At 37.4% G+C, this 14,695-nt stretch overlaps 1 protein-coding gene across 1 annotated transcript in view; it reads right to left on the bottom strand.

Moving 5' to 3' along the window:
* The window catches only part of DROSHA (drosha, ribonuclease type III), a 71,120-nt gene that overhangs the window by 12,885 nt on the left and 43,540 nt on the right, over positions 1-14,695 (bottom strand). The window contains exons 18-24 of the mRNA XM_009696580.1: positions 14,010-14,148; positions 13,281-13,341; positions 11,283-11,342; positions 9,218-9,317; positions 6,388-6,490; positions 3,863-3,933; positions 2,715-2,759 (exon numbers count right to left, since the gene is read on the bottom strand). Coding sequence (XP_009694882.1) covers positions 2,715-2,759; positions 3,863-3,933; positions 6,388-6,490; positions 9,218-9,317; positions 11,283-11,342; positions 13,281-13,341; positions 14,010-14,148 — 579 coding nt within the window. The remainder of the gene's footprint in view (positions 1-2,714; positions 2,760-3,862; positions 3,934-6,387; positions 6,491-9,217; positions 9,318-11,282; positions 11,343-13,280; positions 13,342-14,009; positions 14,149-14,695) is intronic.

Below are 14,695 nucleotides of genomic sequence, written 5' to 3'. Positions count from 1 at the left end.
ATCACATTGTTTGCAACTGAGCAATAGATTCAAAAATTATTAGAATAGGGCTGGTAGACTGACAGCTTGTCAAGATGAGACAAAACCCAAATCTATTTCTCCCACTTTCCTTCAGTATCAAAAATCAAGAATAAATATTTAGTATACGAAATTCGAAAGGACACAATAATGTAAGAAAACTAAAATTATCACTTTGAGTCAGTATCTTTTCTTATCAGTTTCTTGTCCAATGTCTTTGATGTGATGACACTGTTAAATGGCTTTCTGGAGCTGGGAAATGGCTTAGACATTTCCTCCAGCCATTCTGGGCATCTCTCTTGTATAGCAATGCCTTAGAGGAGGAATCATTCAGATGAAGATGTCTAAAGGAAATGTAAGAGTAGCCACAGTCTTTTAAAGCAGCATTAAGATCTTTTTTAGTTTGTTGCCTGTCCCTTTACTATTAATTGATTACATTCAATTTGTCTTTTTGCTTAAACACTACTGAGCGTTCAGCTGACATTTTCACAGAACTACATAGCCTGGCACCAAAAATCCCACGCTTGGGTGATAATCGTTAGTTTGGACTTCAATTGTATGTGGAGCTGAGACTTCTTTTTCCTTCCTCATGCACAGTCCTTTGTATTTACCTACATAGAATTTAATCTGCTTTTTTACTCCACAGTTAGTCACCCGCGCATTCTCACAATCGGACTGCAATTCTTCAGCCTGCTGTTGTCCCTGCTACCCTGAATAATTTGGTATTGTGAACAAATTGCCACCTCACTGCTCATCCTCTTCCTTAAGCTGTTGATGCGAACAGCCTGTACTTCAGCAAAGATCCTTAGGGAAATCTGCGAGTGATCTCTGTCCCTTGTAAGATGTGGTCATTTCACTCCTGTCTCCATTTCTTATGTTTCAGCCATTCCTTTAAATCTTGTAAGGACTGACAGTATTCACTGGTGTTGCTTTTTTTTTTATTCCTTTTTTTTTTAAAACACATTTTTAAAAGCCTTTCACGAATGCTTTTCCAAGAGCCTCTTAGGAAACCCAGCAGACAGTATCACCCACATCATCACATGATTTTTTTGGGCTCCTCTAGAATCTCCTATTCATTTGTAAGGCAGGGCTTTTCTTTACATGTTGACTCTTTCTAAAGAGACCACATTTATCCAGGTGACCACTGATTATTTTTTTCATCACTATTTCTACTGACTTGACTACTGGCAAATAACAAGGTAACAGGTCTACAGTTCTGTATATCTTATCGAGAGCTTTTTTTTTTTTTTAATTGGCATCTCATTTTTCATATTGTTACTGTGACTTTTAATAATTTTTAAAATGCCATTTTTCAGGCTAGCTGTGCCCAAAGGCCAGCGTGAGCAGCCTGTGTTGCCCCTACTGGCAAGCAGAGAGCTCAGATGGCCTCTGGGACATGGAAGAAAATAAAATTTCATCACACAAGTTAAGGTAGTAGCAAGAAATTATAAGCTGCATATACTGACTGCCTCCAATCTCTAAGCAGAGTCCAAGTCTTCTTTGCAAAAGCAGAGATAAAAGAGTTGAAATAAAGTAAGAGATAAGAAAGAAATCCTGAGTAAGAAGAATTTTCTTGGGAGCTTGTGCCATCATGCAGGATAGTTGCTGCTGAATCTCAAAAGTTTCTCTTCCTATTAAGACTCTTTTCTATTTACACTCACAGAGAGTTGGTCATAAAAACACTTCAGGTGCATTGATTTGTTGCTGAAGATTTTGTTTATGTACCCATTGCAAAATCTGTACAAATATACGAGACATTTCAGACAGAGGCCTCAAAGTGACCTTCTGCTGGAAGGGTGTGCTCATAAGAAGTTTCACAGGAGTCAAACTGACTGCACAAAACATCAGAGATTTGGTTGGACAAAGAAATCTCTCAGATACTCATATGACCCTGAAAACTTACTAACTGACTGGATGACTATTTGAATACAGCTATTCTTGCAGAACCCCTGCACACTTGGAAAATGCTACCTACCATGCTTGCTGTGAAGACAAGGAGCTACAGTGCAGAGAGGTCCTGTGACTTGCTCTGGGTCTCCCCCAGAATTCAGTCAGGGAACAAGGACTGGGAAACCATTCTCCCAACTTCCAGCCTTGTAAACTAACAACTTGTTAACTTGTATACGTCAATACATGAAAGATAAATTAGGCTTCAGACATCTTCATAATTTCAATGTTTACTTGGTATTAAAGCTACTGGGATCATCAAACCAACCATGCTATCACTGCACACAGACAGGAAAAAAAAAAAATCAAAATCACACTCTTACTCCATTCAACTGATGTGCCTTCCTACTCTTAAGGTTTCGGTCTTAATTTCAGGTTAACAAAGTATGTACATAGATTGGTTTTGTACTCTTTTTCCTCCAACTTCTAGAACATGAACAAGAAGCCGCCAAAATGTTACCTCTCCCTAGATTTTTTGTATAAACACAGCTATGTATTAAACATGAGCCAAAGAAAGGTGAATGATTAATCCTCAGAGGGGCAGAGACTCATTATTTATTAAAAAAAAACCAAATCAACACACAACCAAAACCAACCAAAATCAAACACAAAGGCAAATATATACACACACTCCTTTGGCTACTTTTTAGCACAATTTCTGAGATGTCATTACAATGGAAACCTACGGAAAAGCATCCCTGAAAATAAAACAGAGCTATGAAATTTATTACAGAAAGGGCTATACTTACTTGGAGTGGGTGTAGTGGATAATTAAGCCATACATCCCGCAGGTCCTGCAAACATTGAGAGATGCCTTTAATGCTCAAGGGAGTCATTTAACAAATTCCACAGTACTAAATAAAATGTCATTACTTGAAATACTGAACTATTTCAGATGCTGACTCTGCTTATTGCAAATTCAATAGTGCTGGCAAACTAATTTTTAAAATCATGTATTTGCTGTTCAAACTGCCTGTAGTTCTCTCAATTAGCTTGTGTCAGAGGTGGAAAAATCCTTGAACCAAATAAAAAGTGGTTAAAGGAAGAAAAAGATTTGTTTAAGTCTCAGGACTAACTTTATTTGCAAATACTCCTCAATAGCAAGTTTGACTTCACCAAAGGCAAAGACTGAAAAAGAAAAAAACCACAAACCCAAAAAACCCACCTCCACTTATTTTCTTCTATTTCAGACAGACTTCCTTCACTACAGGCACTGAGCAGCAAATAAGCACTGAGTTACAATATGCTTCAAAATACTTTTATTTCTAATAAGCTTTGTCATTTCACAGAGACTTTCAGGAAGCAAAATACTGTATAATTCATCCCCTCACCACTGCCACGTGCACTGTCCCAGCACTATGTACTGGTTATTTCCTTAGCCATTATATGGGATAAATTTCAGCTAACAGTGATCTAAGATACAGTATGCAAGAATGGATCAGAGTTTAATTATGCAATTAGGTAAACATTGGATGAAATCCCCTGTATTTTTTTCAAAGATATGTTTAAAACTTTTAGGGGTGGGACAATTTAGTGAAAGAGGAATAGTCACTCTACACATGCATCATTTCCCCAAAGCATGCTGCCTGGATCCACAGCACCCATCTCTGTTGTTAGGACAGCACTTTGAATGGAAGTCTGCAGGTTTCCCACACCACCTGCCCTTCCCTACTAAGCCAACCAACAGACAGCACACCTGAGGAAACACCGTAATTTTTTTGCCTGAATCAGTGCAGTTTGCTGTCCTAAACACACTACGCTACATTCAGTTTCCAGGAATTAAGTACAACAGGTGTATTCCTGTTCATTTGTGATTTTATAAATAAAACAATGGACAAGAAAGCATGTCTTCAGTTATTTTTAAAATGGAAATCAAATCATATAAATATATAAATACCTTGTCATTGAAGAGTAAACGTCCAAATAATTGTTTTGCTTCTTCTAGGCTCCCCTCTAGATAAACAGCTCCTGCATGAGGGGACCAATACGTCAAAGGTCAATAATGCATTAGCATTTAGAAAATTACTAAGCAGAGGGAAGTCAAAGATCTCTGCTGCCTTCACCTCCAATACATTTATTTTTTAAAAGCCTGCTTTCTCTAGTAATACCTAATTTTTTTGAGAAATTTAAAGCATGTTAAACACCAACATAAATCAATGGTCATAAAATGCACAGAAAAGCTTGAAACAATTAAATCAGTGACAGAAAATGATACATCCAAAGAGCAAAGTTTAAACAAATTAGGGTAGAAGCAGTCTATTTCTAAAAGTGGTTTCCAGTAATCAGCTAACTACACCAAATACGTAGCTACTGAAAGCCATGAAATACATTTCAATAGAGAGCAAATAATTTCATTTATTCTGTACTTTCAACATTACATTCTGCATATAAATGATCTGTCCGGACTATTCCAAACCTCAATGTCTCCTCAATATCACAATAATACATTGTCTGAACTGGAAACTACACCTCTGCATCTCTCAACTTCTGGAGATTATGGTACTGTTTTGTTTTTTTTTTAAACTGCATACACAGCCCTCACTAGCCCTCCACATGTCCCTTAGTAACAAGCTCTGCAAAACTTGTGCTAGCATATTATTTTTTCGGGTGTACCATATACACTCTGTATCTGCACAGGTACATTATAAAGTCAGTATCAACATGTTGTCCTTTTGATACTCTTTACAGGATGGCCTCTGAAAACCTCAAACTAGCTCTCGTAAGCACATCTGTATAAAAGCAAAGGGAATACACAGCTACATGAAGAACACAGAGAAAGGGAGTCGATGTTCCCACATACAGGAAGAACATGGTTTGCCTTGCTGTGTCTCTCCCTCCTCTTTCCTTTTAATTCCTCACTAGGTCAACTACTTTCTTTGGACTCTTTGGAGAACAGTTTGGAAGTTTATATCTTGCAGGGGCATATTAGGAGAGCACAGAATTTCAAACAGGTCCTAGGCAGCCTGTTTATACTTTTGGTTACTATTTTCGTCACAAGGAAGAAGCACCAGACTTTTATGAAGGTTCTCAAGTAAGAGCTCCAGATCCCACATACACTTTGTAGCCCCTTAACAAGCTCCCAGATTTTAGCTATGGCTCTGACAAAATCTTATTGCTTAACTTTTTATTGCAGGTTAAACAGCAGGCCTACTCTCTTAGCAAGTCTCAATGCTTGCCAAATAGTCCTCATGATTAAATCCTAGACAAGCTGAACTATATGAACAAAGCCACAGATACATATCTAACGTTCCTTTTGTGTTTGTTTTTTGTTTTTAAATTGCAGATTATTTTGCTTTCCATGAGTATTTTGAAGTTAAAAAGAAAACTCTTATTTCTTGATAACATGAAATGCAATTTGGCCCAAGGCAGAATGCACAGAACTGCTGACATCTAAGCTAACTATGATCTGTTTTTCAAAGCAGGACAAAATGCTTTAGGAGCTTGCGTAGTATGTAAAGACCTGGGTCAGGGCTAAACCATTCCCATAGCTAGTATCATGTACAGTACATTGGATGAACACAAAGCCAAATCAATGAAGATTTAGCTTGCTTTGTGTATTCATACAAGTAAAGTTTTATAAAATATGCTATTCAAATAGAGCTGGTGTGGACACAACAGATTAGATTTCTGCCTTACTGCTTGCTTATTTGGTAACTGTGGTCAGGCAGTCCTGGTTTCTTCTCCAACAGAAATTCATCGACTAGCGCAGCCAGTCACTAATCAGCATCTTAGTGCCCAACAGCAAATTTGATATGACTCCCCTTGATCCTCAGCTAGAGGGCTTTGGTAGCTTTATTACACCAGACATGGCATATTGCCATGCTTTATATTTGTAAGGAAAATGCAAAGGTCAAAAAATATTTCCTTGGCAAACATCACGTTTAATTCACAGGAAGTTAGCAGGGCACAGAGGAAGCGGTCTGGTGACTTGGTTGGGAGTGCCTGGTGCACTCGGAAAGCAAGCTGCAGAGTTTAAAAGTCAGGGCTGAAGTGCGACTCTGCGTCTTGCAGGTCTGTGCAAGTACTACTGGAAGGAGTGAACTCGTGCTTTTCCTGCCAGGCCATGGTGGCTGAAGTACCTCCCACAGATGGTGGCAGGTGCCAGGCCATGGTGGCACTTGAGGTGGGGGTTCTGCAGTGGACAGAAGCGCTGTGCCACAATGGTATGGAACAGCACCTTCAGCGTGTGGGAGGCAGGGTACAGAGGATGAGATTTTCATTCTAATACTGCACACTCATCATGTTATACAGCGGCATACATGCAGGAAGCGAGAAGAGACGAAGAAGATTTAAGAAGCTTTACTATTGCCTGTGCTTACTAACACTACTCAACAGAGACCCACATCTCCTTCATCATAGTCAACACAGCATGTAGACATATTAAAACATAACTGTCTGCACACACAAATACACATGCTTTACCTATTAGGGCTTCAAAGCAGTTGGCCATGGCATGGCGGAGATCCGACTCCCTGCAAAGGTCTGGACCATGAGCATAAAGCATAAATCGATCTAGTTCCAGCTTCTGCAGAATATGTGGAAAGAGTTAAACCCATGCCTTTAAAGTAAAAGAGTAACAGTTCTAGTCACTAGAGTTCAATTACACTATTATTATGCAGCAACTGAGTTTGAAGGAACTTTAAAGATTTCTCCATAGTTTCATTTCAGAAATTAGAAGACTTCATATTTGTTTATTGGAGGCAAGCAACTAGAGTGTGATAGCATGGGAAAGCTAGGAATTATCAAACCAAATTATCAAGAGAAGTCAGATCAAAACATGTTACTAGTGAGATTTAGGAATGAGTTCAAGAGGAGGGCTGAGAGTATGACAGAAAAATAGCCTGATACCAGCTGGATGGTGCAATGTGCTGTGCTTCTTGCTGGTAGTTTGCCCTCATGTGATTTGCCTTCAGAAATGTTGAAGTGACATTCAGAGAGAGGGGAGTTAACACTGAGGGAAAAAGATTTTGCCTACAAGAAGATATGGTAGAACAGTGAGGAATAGGAAGTCTGTGAGACACAATCCGTTGAACATCTGGCTTTTTCCTCTAAGAATGCCAACAGGCGGCAGCAACAAAAGCCGCTGGGCACCACAAGCAGAAGACTGATATTTTAATCTGCAGTGCCACCTAGCTTTTTTTCCTTTCAAATGTGCATTATTAACATTCACCTGTTGCCTAAACCATACTTCTGCTTGCCAGTCAGAATCTCAGGTAGTGAGTCAGATATCTTATATATGATAATTCTGCTACAGAAATGCAGGCAAAAGCTACTAGATTCTCTTTACATATTCATCTTTTTGACACAAAACCATTATTGAGATTTTTAAAGAAGAGATTTGTGCATCTCGCAAAGTTTGCAAGAAAACAGGTTCTTCCCAACTGAGTGTAAGTTTCTACTGACTAATTTCTCATTAACTTTCAACTTCATCCTCCTGGAGTATATTTAAGAGTAAAAGCAGAGACTAACTTATTTAAGGTGCATGGTTCAGACACATTTCAATTGCAAAAAAAGGAGTCTTCCATTTTAAATGAATGGGAGCCTATTCACTGCTCCAGAACACAGAGAATTACCACTTACAATGTTCCATTGCACTTTATAAAGGGTGCAGAGCACCTGTTAGAGTCAACATAAAAGTAGAACATTGGTTGCTTTATATCGAATTCATACTTCTTACAGATTACTGTCATTTGTTCATGTTAACAGGTGGTGTTTGCCTGTGTCTCCTCCACTTCCAATGGCCTATCTCCATCTTCAGAGCTTGCATTCAGCTTTTTTTGCATGTTTTGCTTCTTGTTTTTTATGTTCCGGATTATTTTTAAAATTTCCACTACAGTGTCCCTTAGAAGCTACAGAAATGTACTGTTTGATCCTCAATTAAAACAGCATTCCACACGCACAAGAGAAGCTGAGGACCTGAGAATTATACTGAGTAAACTTAATGCAACATGACACTGCAGTAGATAATTAAAGGGGATGAAACCAGGAACTTCATGTAAGATACACAAGAGGAAAAAAGTTTAAGCTGGGAAATCAGAAATGTACAGATATCTAATATTTAAAGTTGTATCCAATATAAATAAATACAGTTTAAAAAATGTTGCAATAAAAATTTTCAAAAATTGTTCATGTACAATGATAAAGGCTGTGAACAGACTTTAAGAATATATGAGCTCTCCTGATACAGGTTTTAAAATAGTAACATGAATTCAAATGTCAGGTAGTTCAATACCATATTTGTAAACAAAACTCCAATTTGAAACATTTTAATCAATTCATGCTTATCTAAATCTAAATTAAAGAAAGCTTTGGAGGAAAATGATTGTGTTCACTCCCCACCTTATGCGTCTCTTGAGAACTGAGCAAAAAGATGATATGTTAGAAATCGTGCGGTTTTTGCCGAAATCTCAAGATTGGATATGCTTATTTAAATTACTGTGTGAATATGAACAAAGAAGATTAAAAGAGCACTTGAAAACTATCAGCGCTACACAGTGGACATGTGCGCACGTGTGCGTGCATGCATAGCTTAATATGTTACATCAGTAAGTCTCAGATTGTTTTTTAAAATACATGCTAACAAAGACAAGTATGAATAAAGGAATATCAAATTATATATGAATAGAGATTTAATCAACTTTCTATAGCATATTCCTGCACCTCAGTATCATGTAGAAATGTAAAAAGCTCTGTCATTCGCAGAATTAAATGAAGTAAAATTCAGAGGCATCTTAATTTTTCCTGTGAGATAATACAACTTTTCACCAAAAGCCTTTCAAACATATTTCTCTTTCAGAGTTCACAGTGAATCTGAAAATGACTGTGTAGGTGGGAGCAGCAAAAAAATTTTTTTTCCCCCTACTTTCTCTACCACCTGCTGCCATGTCCCCCCTACACATTCTATCAGGAAGGCTTTTTATAAACAACCAGTTCGTTTCTTTTTCTTTAAATTTCTACTATCAGCTTCATTATCTGTGCAATTTAAAGATAAATATAGACAGACCTTCAACATAAGCATCCTAAAAACGTATCCTTCTGCCTGAAAAAATTGCTCCTCCTAAAAACATGCTTTGGAGAAAACACTAAGTCTTACTTCATCTTTAAAATCTACTTTCAAACTCAAGAGTTCCTGTATCCCAAATCTTGCACACTGACACTGATGTTCAAAGCAGGTAGATCGCTCAAGAAGCAATCCACGCACTAACAGTATCCTATCTATGTGTGTCAAATAGGGAGACATATAAAACTGTACCTTAGCCAACATGGCAAGGTGTTGGTTCTGTACAATGGCAGTGCGGTACGTAGCTAATCCTCCTTCTTCCAGAGTGGGAAACAGGTAGTACAAGTGGACACTGGCAAAACAAAAATCAGATGCTGTCAGCATTTGGTTAAAGATGAACCATGTGTGCCTCTAGGGAACCTTGCCTTTCCCTCAGATCCTAGCTGGTAACAGGTCCCTTCCCAAGGTGGCAACTCAGCTTGAAGTAAGGTAAAGAAACAAGCACTAAAGCAATGCTCAATAATATTTGACTGAATAGCACTGGTAGCAGGGGAGAAACAGTGCTGTTTCTCTACTGGGCAGCACATAATCTCTAAATCCCTGCAATGACATGCAGTTCCCTCATCTGAAAGTTTCTGCCGGCATAAGTGGGTTCAGTAAGGTTGACACCTAGAGGATGCTGAGGAATGAAGTACAAGGGGACCACCAGCCTTGAGAAGCTCTGTGCCACAGGTACGCAGTGCTTTAAGATGATACTACTGATTCAGGCTGGACCACCACGCAGGATATTTGTTTTACAAGTTTCTTACAGTACTTTAACAGATGCTGATGGAATAGAACTCAACAACCTGTATTTATCAAATGTGTGAAGTCATTAATACCGCAGAGAAAAAATGAGTAAAAAGCACAGGCTTTCAACTGCCTTTAATAATATTTGTCATCATGCAGGTAAGATACTTCACAAAACAGAAACAAAACAAAAATAGTAATTCATTCAGTGATCCAATCAAGATCTGAGTAAAAGATCAATGATTCTGAATATCTTCATATATGACTATCTAGCCTATGTCAGAAAGAAGCTAATACAGAAAGGGTTTTCAGCATCCCACAAATAAGGCAACGGATGGCACTAAGTATTAAAGTATTTTATTAACTCAGTACACAGGGAGAAAAGTGCAGATGGATGCAAGATTACTTAAGGACAAAAATTGCTATAAAACTTAGAGGCAATCTCATCAAGCATCATAATTCACAAAAGCAGAGACCTGAAGTCAAGAGAGTCAGAAAAAAAATTCAGACTTAAATAGGTGCTCACATGCTCTACTGAACAGAAATGTAGCTCAGATTTTTTCTGAATAGAGACAAAAGTTAGCTCAGAAAGTCAACTGATGGTTGATGAACAATGACAATGAAAAATGCAAGACATTTTAATCAGCAAGTCTTCCATCTTATCAGCCTGTATGGCTGTATGAGGGAAAAGGCCATGGGTTTTTTAAGGGCAGCGGAGACCTTTATACTCTAATAGCTTTTAATACTGAGTAGCTAATGGCTAGTAGAGAACAAGGATAACGGCAGTTTCGCTATTCACATAACAAACTTGCTTGAAGAGAAGCTTTACAGTAAACAAGACTACTCCTCTATTAAAAACAGTAGAACAAAGCAGCTGAAAATGGATGATAATTTTTATTTTGTGCAAACTGCCTGCCTGTAGTACTCAGGTAAGAGAGGCCAATGGAGGTAGCTGAAGGTATCCCTGTCTTGTTCGCTTACTTCAGAATACTCAAAACGGACCAAAACTGGAGCAATTTTTCATGAACCATGGTTTTTTGTCATTAATTCTAAATAAATTACATTTGTACTCAACTATTTTATTTACATACAGACATTATGGAAGCTACAGCCCTAGTAACTGGAAATATAAGAACTGCAACACATTCATCACCAGTAAATGCTTTTCACTTGCAACTAGAGAAAAAGAACCCATGGAAACAAAATAGCATGCTAAGAAAAACACCTTTCCTTTAAAAAAAGTGTACAAAGTTCAACTTGTCTGTAACAGAATAATCTCTGACCTCAATCAACTTCGTAATTGCACTCCATGAAACAGTAACTCTAGCTTTTCATTTTGTAATCTTCCTTGTTGTATCATCAGCACTGGTGGAATTTTCAAGAGAGTTACGTGCAGATGTGCAGCCCTAAGTATCATGCAGGACTGCAAATGTACACAGTGATAAAGCAGACACTGCAAAGCCTAATAATCCCAATGGTATGACAATAACATACAAAGGTGAGGACTGTTGAAGAATTCCCCATTTACCTTGTTAAGAACTCCACCACAGCATCTCCCAAAAATTCTAAACGCTCGTTGTGGTTAATCCTGAAAAAGGCATTTTAAGGTTTACTATCAGCTAAGTAACACATGCTGGTTATTTACACAATACAATTAAAACAGTACAAATCAGAGCTGATTGTTAATCAGCCACAACAGACATTCTTGCAGCCTCCCCCACCCTCTCTGGGTTACAATCCTTTCCAAAACAGAATAACAACTACATGAATCTTGAAACTCAGCACTGACACTACCACCTTTGAAATTTGCGTATGTTCCATTCTGAGCTATTGTCAGAGCTTAATAAATGGAAACGGAAACAGTACCGTCGATTGGCACTGAGGTCGGGTTTCTCTGTCCATCAGAGAGCAACCAGGTGATTGAAACAAACAGCCTGTCTTCAGTCTTGTGCAGGCATCTAGGGAAGTGTATGTAATTAACATCAACACCTGCAGGGTGTGATGACTCTGTAACAGATTTGTTGGTATGGCAGAGCTATAAGGGAGTAAGTACTCTCATTTTTCATAGCACCTTTAAATGCCTTGTTTTCTATAAACTTCCTTTGAGCTCAAAAGAAAAAATGTCTGTACAAGAAGATGAGTTCAAAGATGCCATTAAGTTAGTAGAATCTTATATTTCCTTGTTTTCCTTTTCTTCTATCACTGCTCCTGATTTTCCTTTGTTTTGCAGAAAGTTTCTTTTCCTCCAAGTTCTCTGCCTGCTCATATAACAAAGGACTAACAAGACCCAGCAGCTGAAAAAGAACCTGTGTTTGTCTTCGAATATATACAAATTTTGGCTCTACACATCAAAACATATAAGTAGGACCATTTTGACTTCACACATGATTGTAACAGAATCAAGACGATTGCTATAGGATTTTTTCTTTCTTAATCTAGAAGACCCTTCTCAAGTGTTTGACAGATTTTATTGCAATTTGCATTCCCCCAACAATTATATAGTTAGACTAATTTCAGAAATAGCAGGCCTTTGTTCTGGGCTGAAAGAATTCAAGTACCTCTGCTGTGTAAAACAATAAAGCCTGAGCGAAACTACAATTCCTCTGTGTAGCAACATAGCAGAAGACACAGATCTCTCAGAAATGAGATTTTATTTTTGTGTGTTATTTTGTGAGATTAATGCAATTTAGCCCTATCTCACCTTATCTTAGTAGGGCTGAAATAAGCTTGAGGCTGACTCTTAAAGAAAAGGGCATGGTCTAGCTGAAACAGCATTTGGGGACAATTTGCAACAGTAATTTATTCAGAGTTCCACTTCTCCCATTCCTGAGCTTCCTCCAAAATGATGACTTAAAAGTCCCAGTCATAGCACTAGTTAAATAAACTAAATACACTCTCCTCTCTAGATCATGAATTTAGGAGATTTCACATGCAGCTGTTTCTTGCATTAGCCCTATGAGCTTTGTTTATTCACTTTGGTTAAATATGGTGCCTGTGGCTATGAACCACATCTTAAACATTATTTATTTGCACAGAATTCTTAGTGGTCATTTAAGGATTATTACATTACAACATTAAGGGTTTTTGAATATGTCTTTAAATTGGACCAGTGAATCAGCGAAGCCTACGTTCAGTATCACACATGTTAAAAAGGTGCCATGCCAGGAAGGTACTACTGTGAGGAAACGTGATGGATAATCCAATTTATAGCAGTGATAACGATAACAACAAATCTTATTTTTTATTCTGCAGAAAGCAAAAAGGTAGCCTTTTAGTCCTCTTCATTTCAAGGATAAACAAAAGTGTGTTAAAACCTTCCCCAAGACTTTTCTGCAGGCATGACCAAACATTCGCTATGTCACTGCTAATGGAGGTTCAGCATATCTTCATAATACGAAAGTCACTTGAAAATGACTTTTCATTTCAACTATTTGCCAAGGCCGTTACTGACAGTAAGCTGGTTGTTTCCATTGAATACCTCTCCTCTGCAACAGCTTCCCTACTTGCAAACAATTATTTTTATTACCTGGAAGGAGCTGGATCATCCTGTCCCAAACGAGACATAATGTTTATCAGGGTGTTTATACCTAGAAATATAAACAATGCACTATTAAATAACTACTAATTCAATTTGAATAAGCTTAGAAAATAATCACTCAAAATGTTACTTTGTGATAGCTGTACACAAGATCATCCTGTTATTTACAGGGTTTATTTACAGCAAGTATAATCCTTACAGATGCTCTCTAACTGATCGCAGTCCCATTACAATACCATTATATTTTTTCATTCAGAGAGCCAGATAAAAATATCACTTTGTATGAAAAAGACATTCCAAACATTACATAAACAATCAACAATTTACTTCATTACAGCTGAATATACTTTGAAGAGGTATGGAATATTCTTCAGTGGACAGACCACATTTCACATTAATAAGACATTTTTTACAAAATATCCTCCAGTTTGCTCACCATATTAGGCAGCAAATTAACAAAACAATAGTTGCCAAAAATCAAAGAAAAATACATCCTGCCATTTATTATCCTTGCTTTTTCTCAGCTTTTACTTGTTGATTAATTTGCAAAATCCATCTTTTAGAAAGATCTCACTGGTGTCTGGGTATAACCATTGAAATCCTCCACTAAAGGGATCTCTCAGAAGAACAATGGCCAATGAAATAATAATGGACAAAAGGTTTTCCTACTGATTAAGTGTGAGGTGAGAGAAAAATGTTAGTGGTGTAATAGTATACCTTTTTTTCTCATGTGCATATGGTGAACTTTTCTATCTCCATACTTTGGCTGTCGAATCCCACAGTTGGATAAGGAATTTCTGGCATGATCTGGATTCATTCCAAAGTTTAAGTGATGGCTTGGATGAGTCATGGCAAGCTATAATGCAGCACGTACAGAAAAAAAAAGTCTTAGATGTATTTTTGCAAATATAAGAAAAAAAAATCTTAGACTGGTAGCCAATAATTGCTATTTTTTAGTTTGAAGAAAGGCTACAAAGTGATGTCGTCAATCAGTAGTTTGGTTTCAGCAATTTAAATGTAGGATGTACTATTTCAGATGTCAGAAAGAAGCAACATTTATGCCCAATCATCAGTTTAACTAATTAACTTTCAACAGTTTTTTCTTTACAGAGAAATTAAAGAGAAAAAGCATGAACTGTCAATTTGCCCTAAGAGTTTTGCTTACCAGCTTTGCTGACCTGATTTCAATATATTTGCTTATTTAAACATATATTCACTCTAACATTGCAGCATAAATATTCATATTAAAAATAGGAACAACTAAAAGAGCTTCTCAACCATTCACATATTTGATTTAGGTTATTTAAGTATTTATAAAACTTTCCTACTTCAAAAAACTAAGCAACAACAAACAAGTGTGCTATCTCTGGCATGGTTACTCACAGAAGAACTCTTTCTCTCAT

Source organism: Cariama cristata, unplaced genomic scaffold, assembly GCF_000690535.1.
Source record: "Cariama cristata isolate BGI_N322 unplaced genomic scaffold, ASM69053v1 scaffold7300, whole genome shotgun sequence".
Taxonomy (NCBI): domain Eukaryota; kingdom Metazoa; phylum Chordata; class Aves; order Cariamiformes; family Cariamidae; genus Cariama; species Cariama cristata.
Note: the sequence above shows the minus strand (reverse complement) of the source record. Positions and strands in the feature narration are given on the sequence as shown.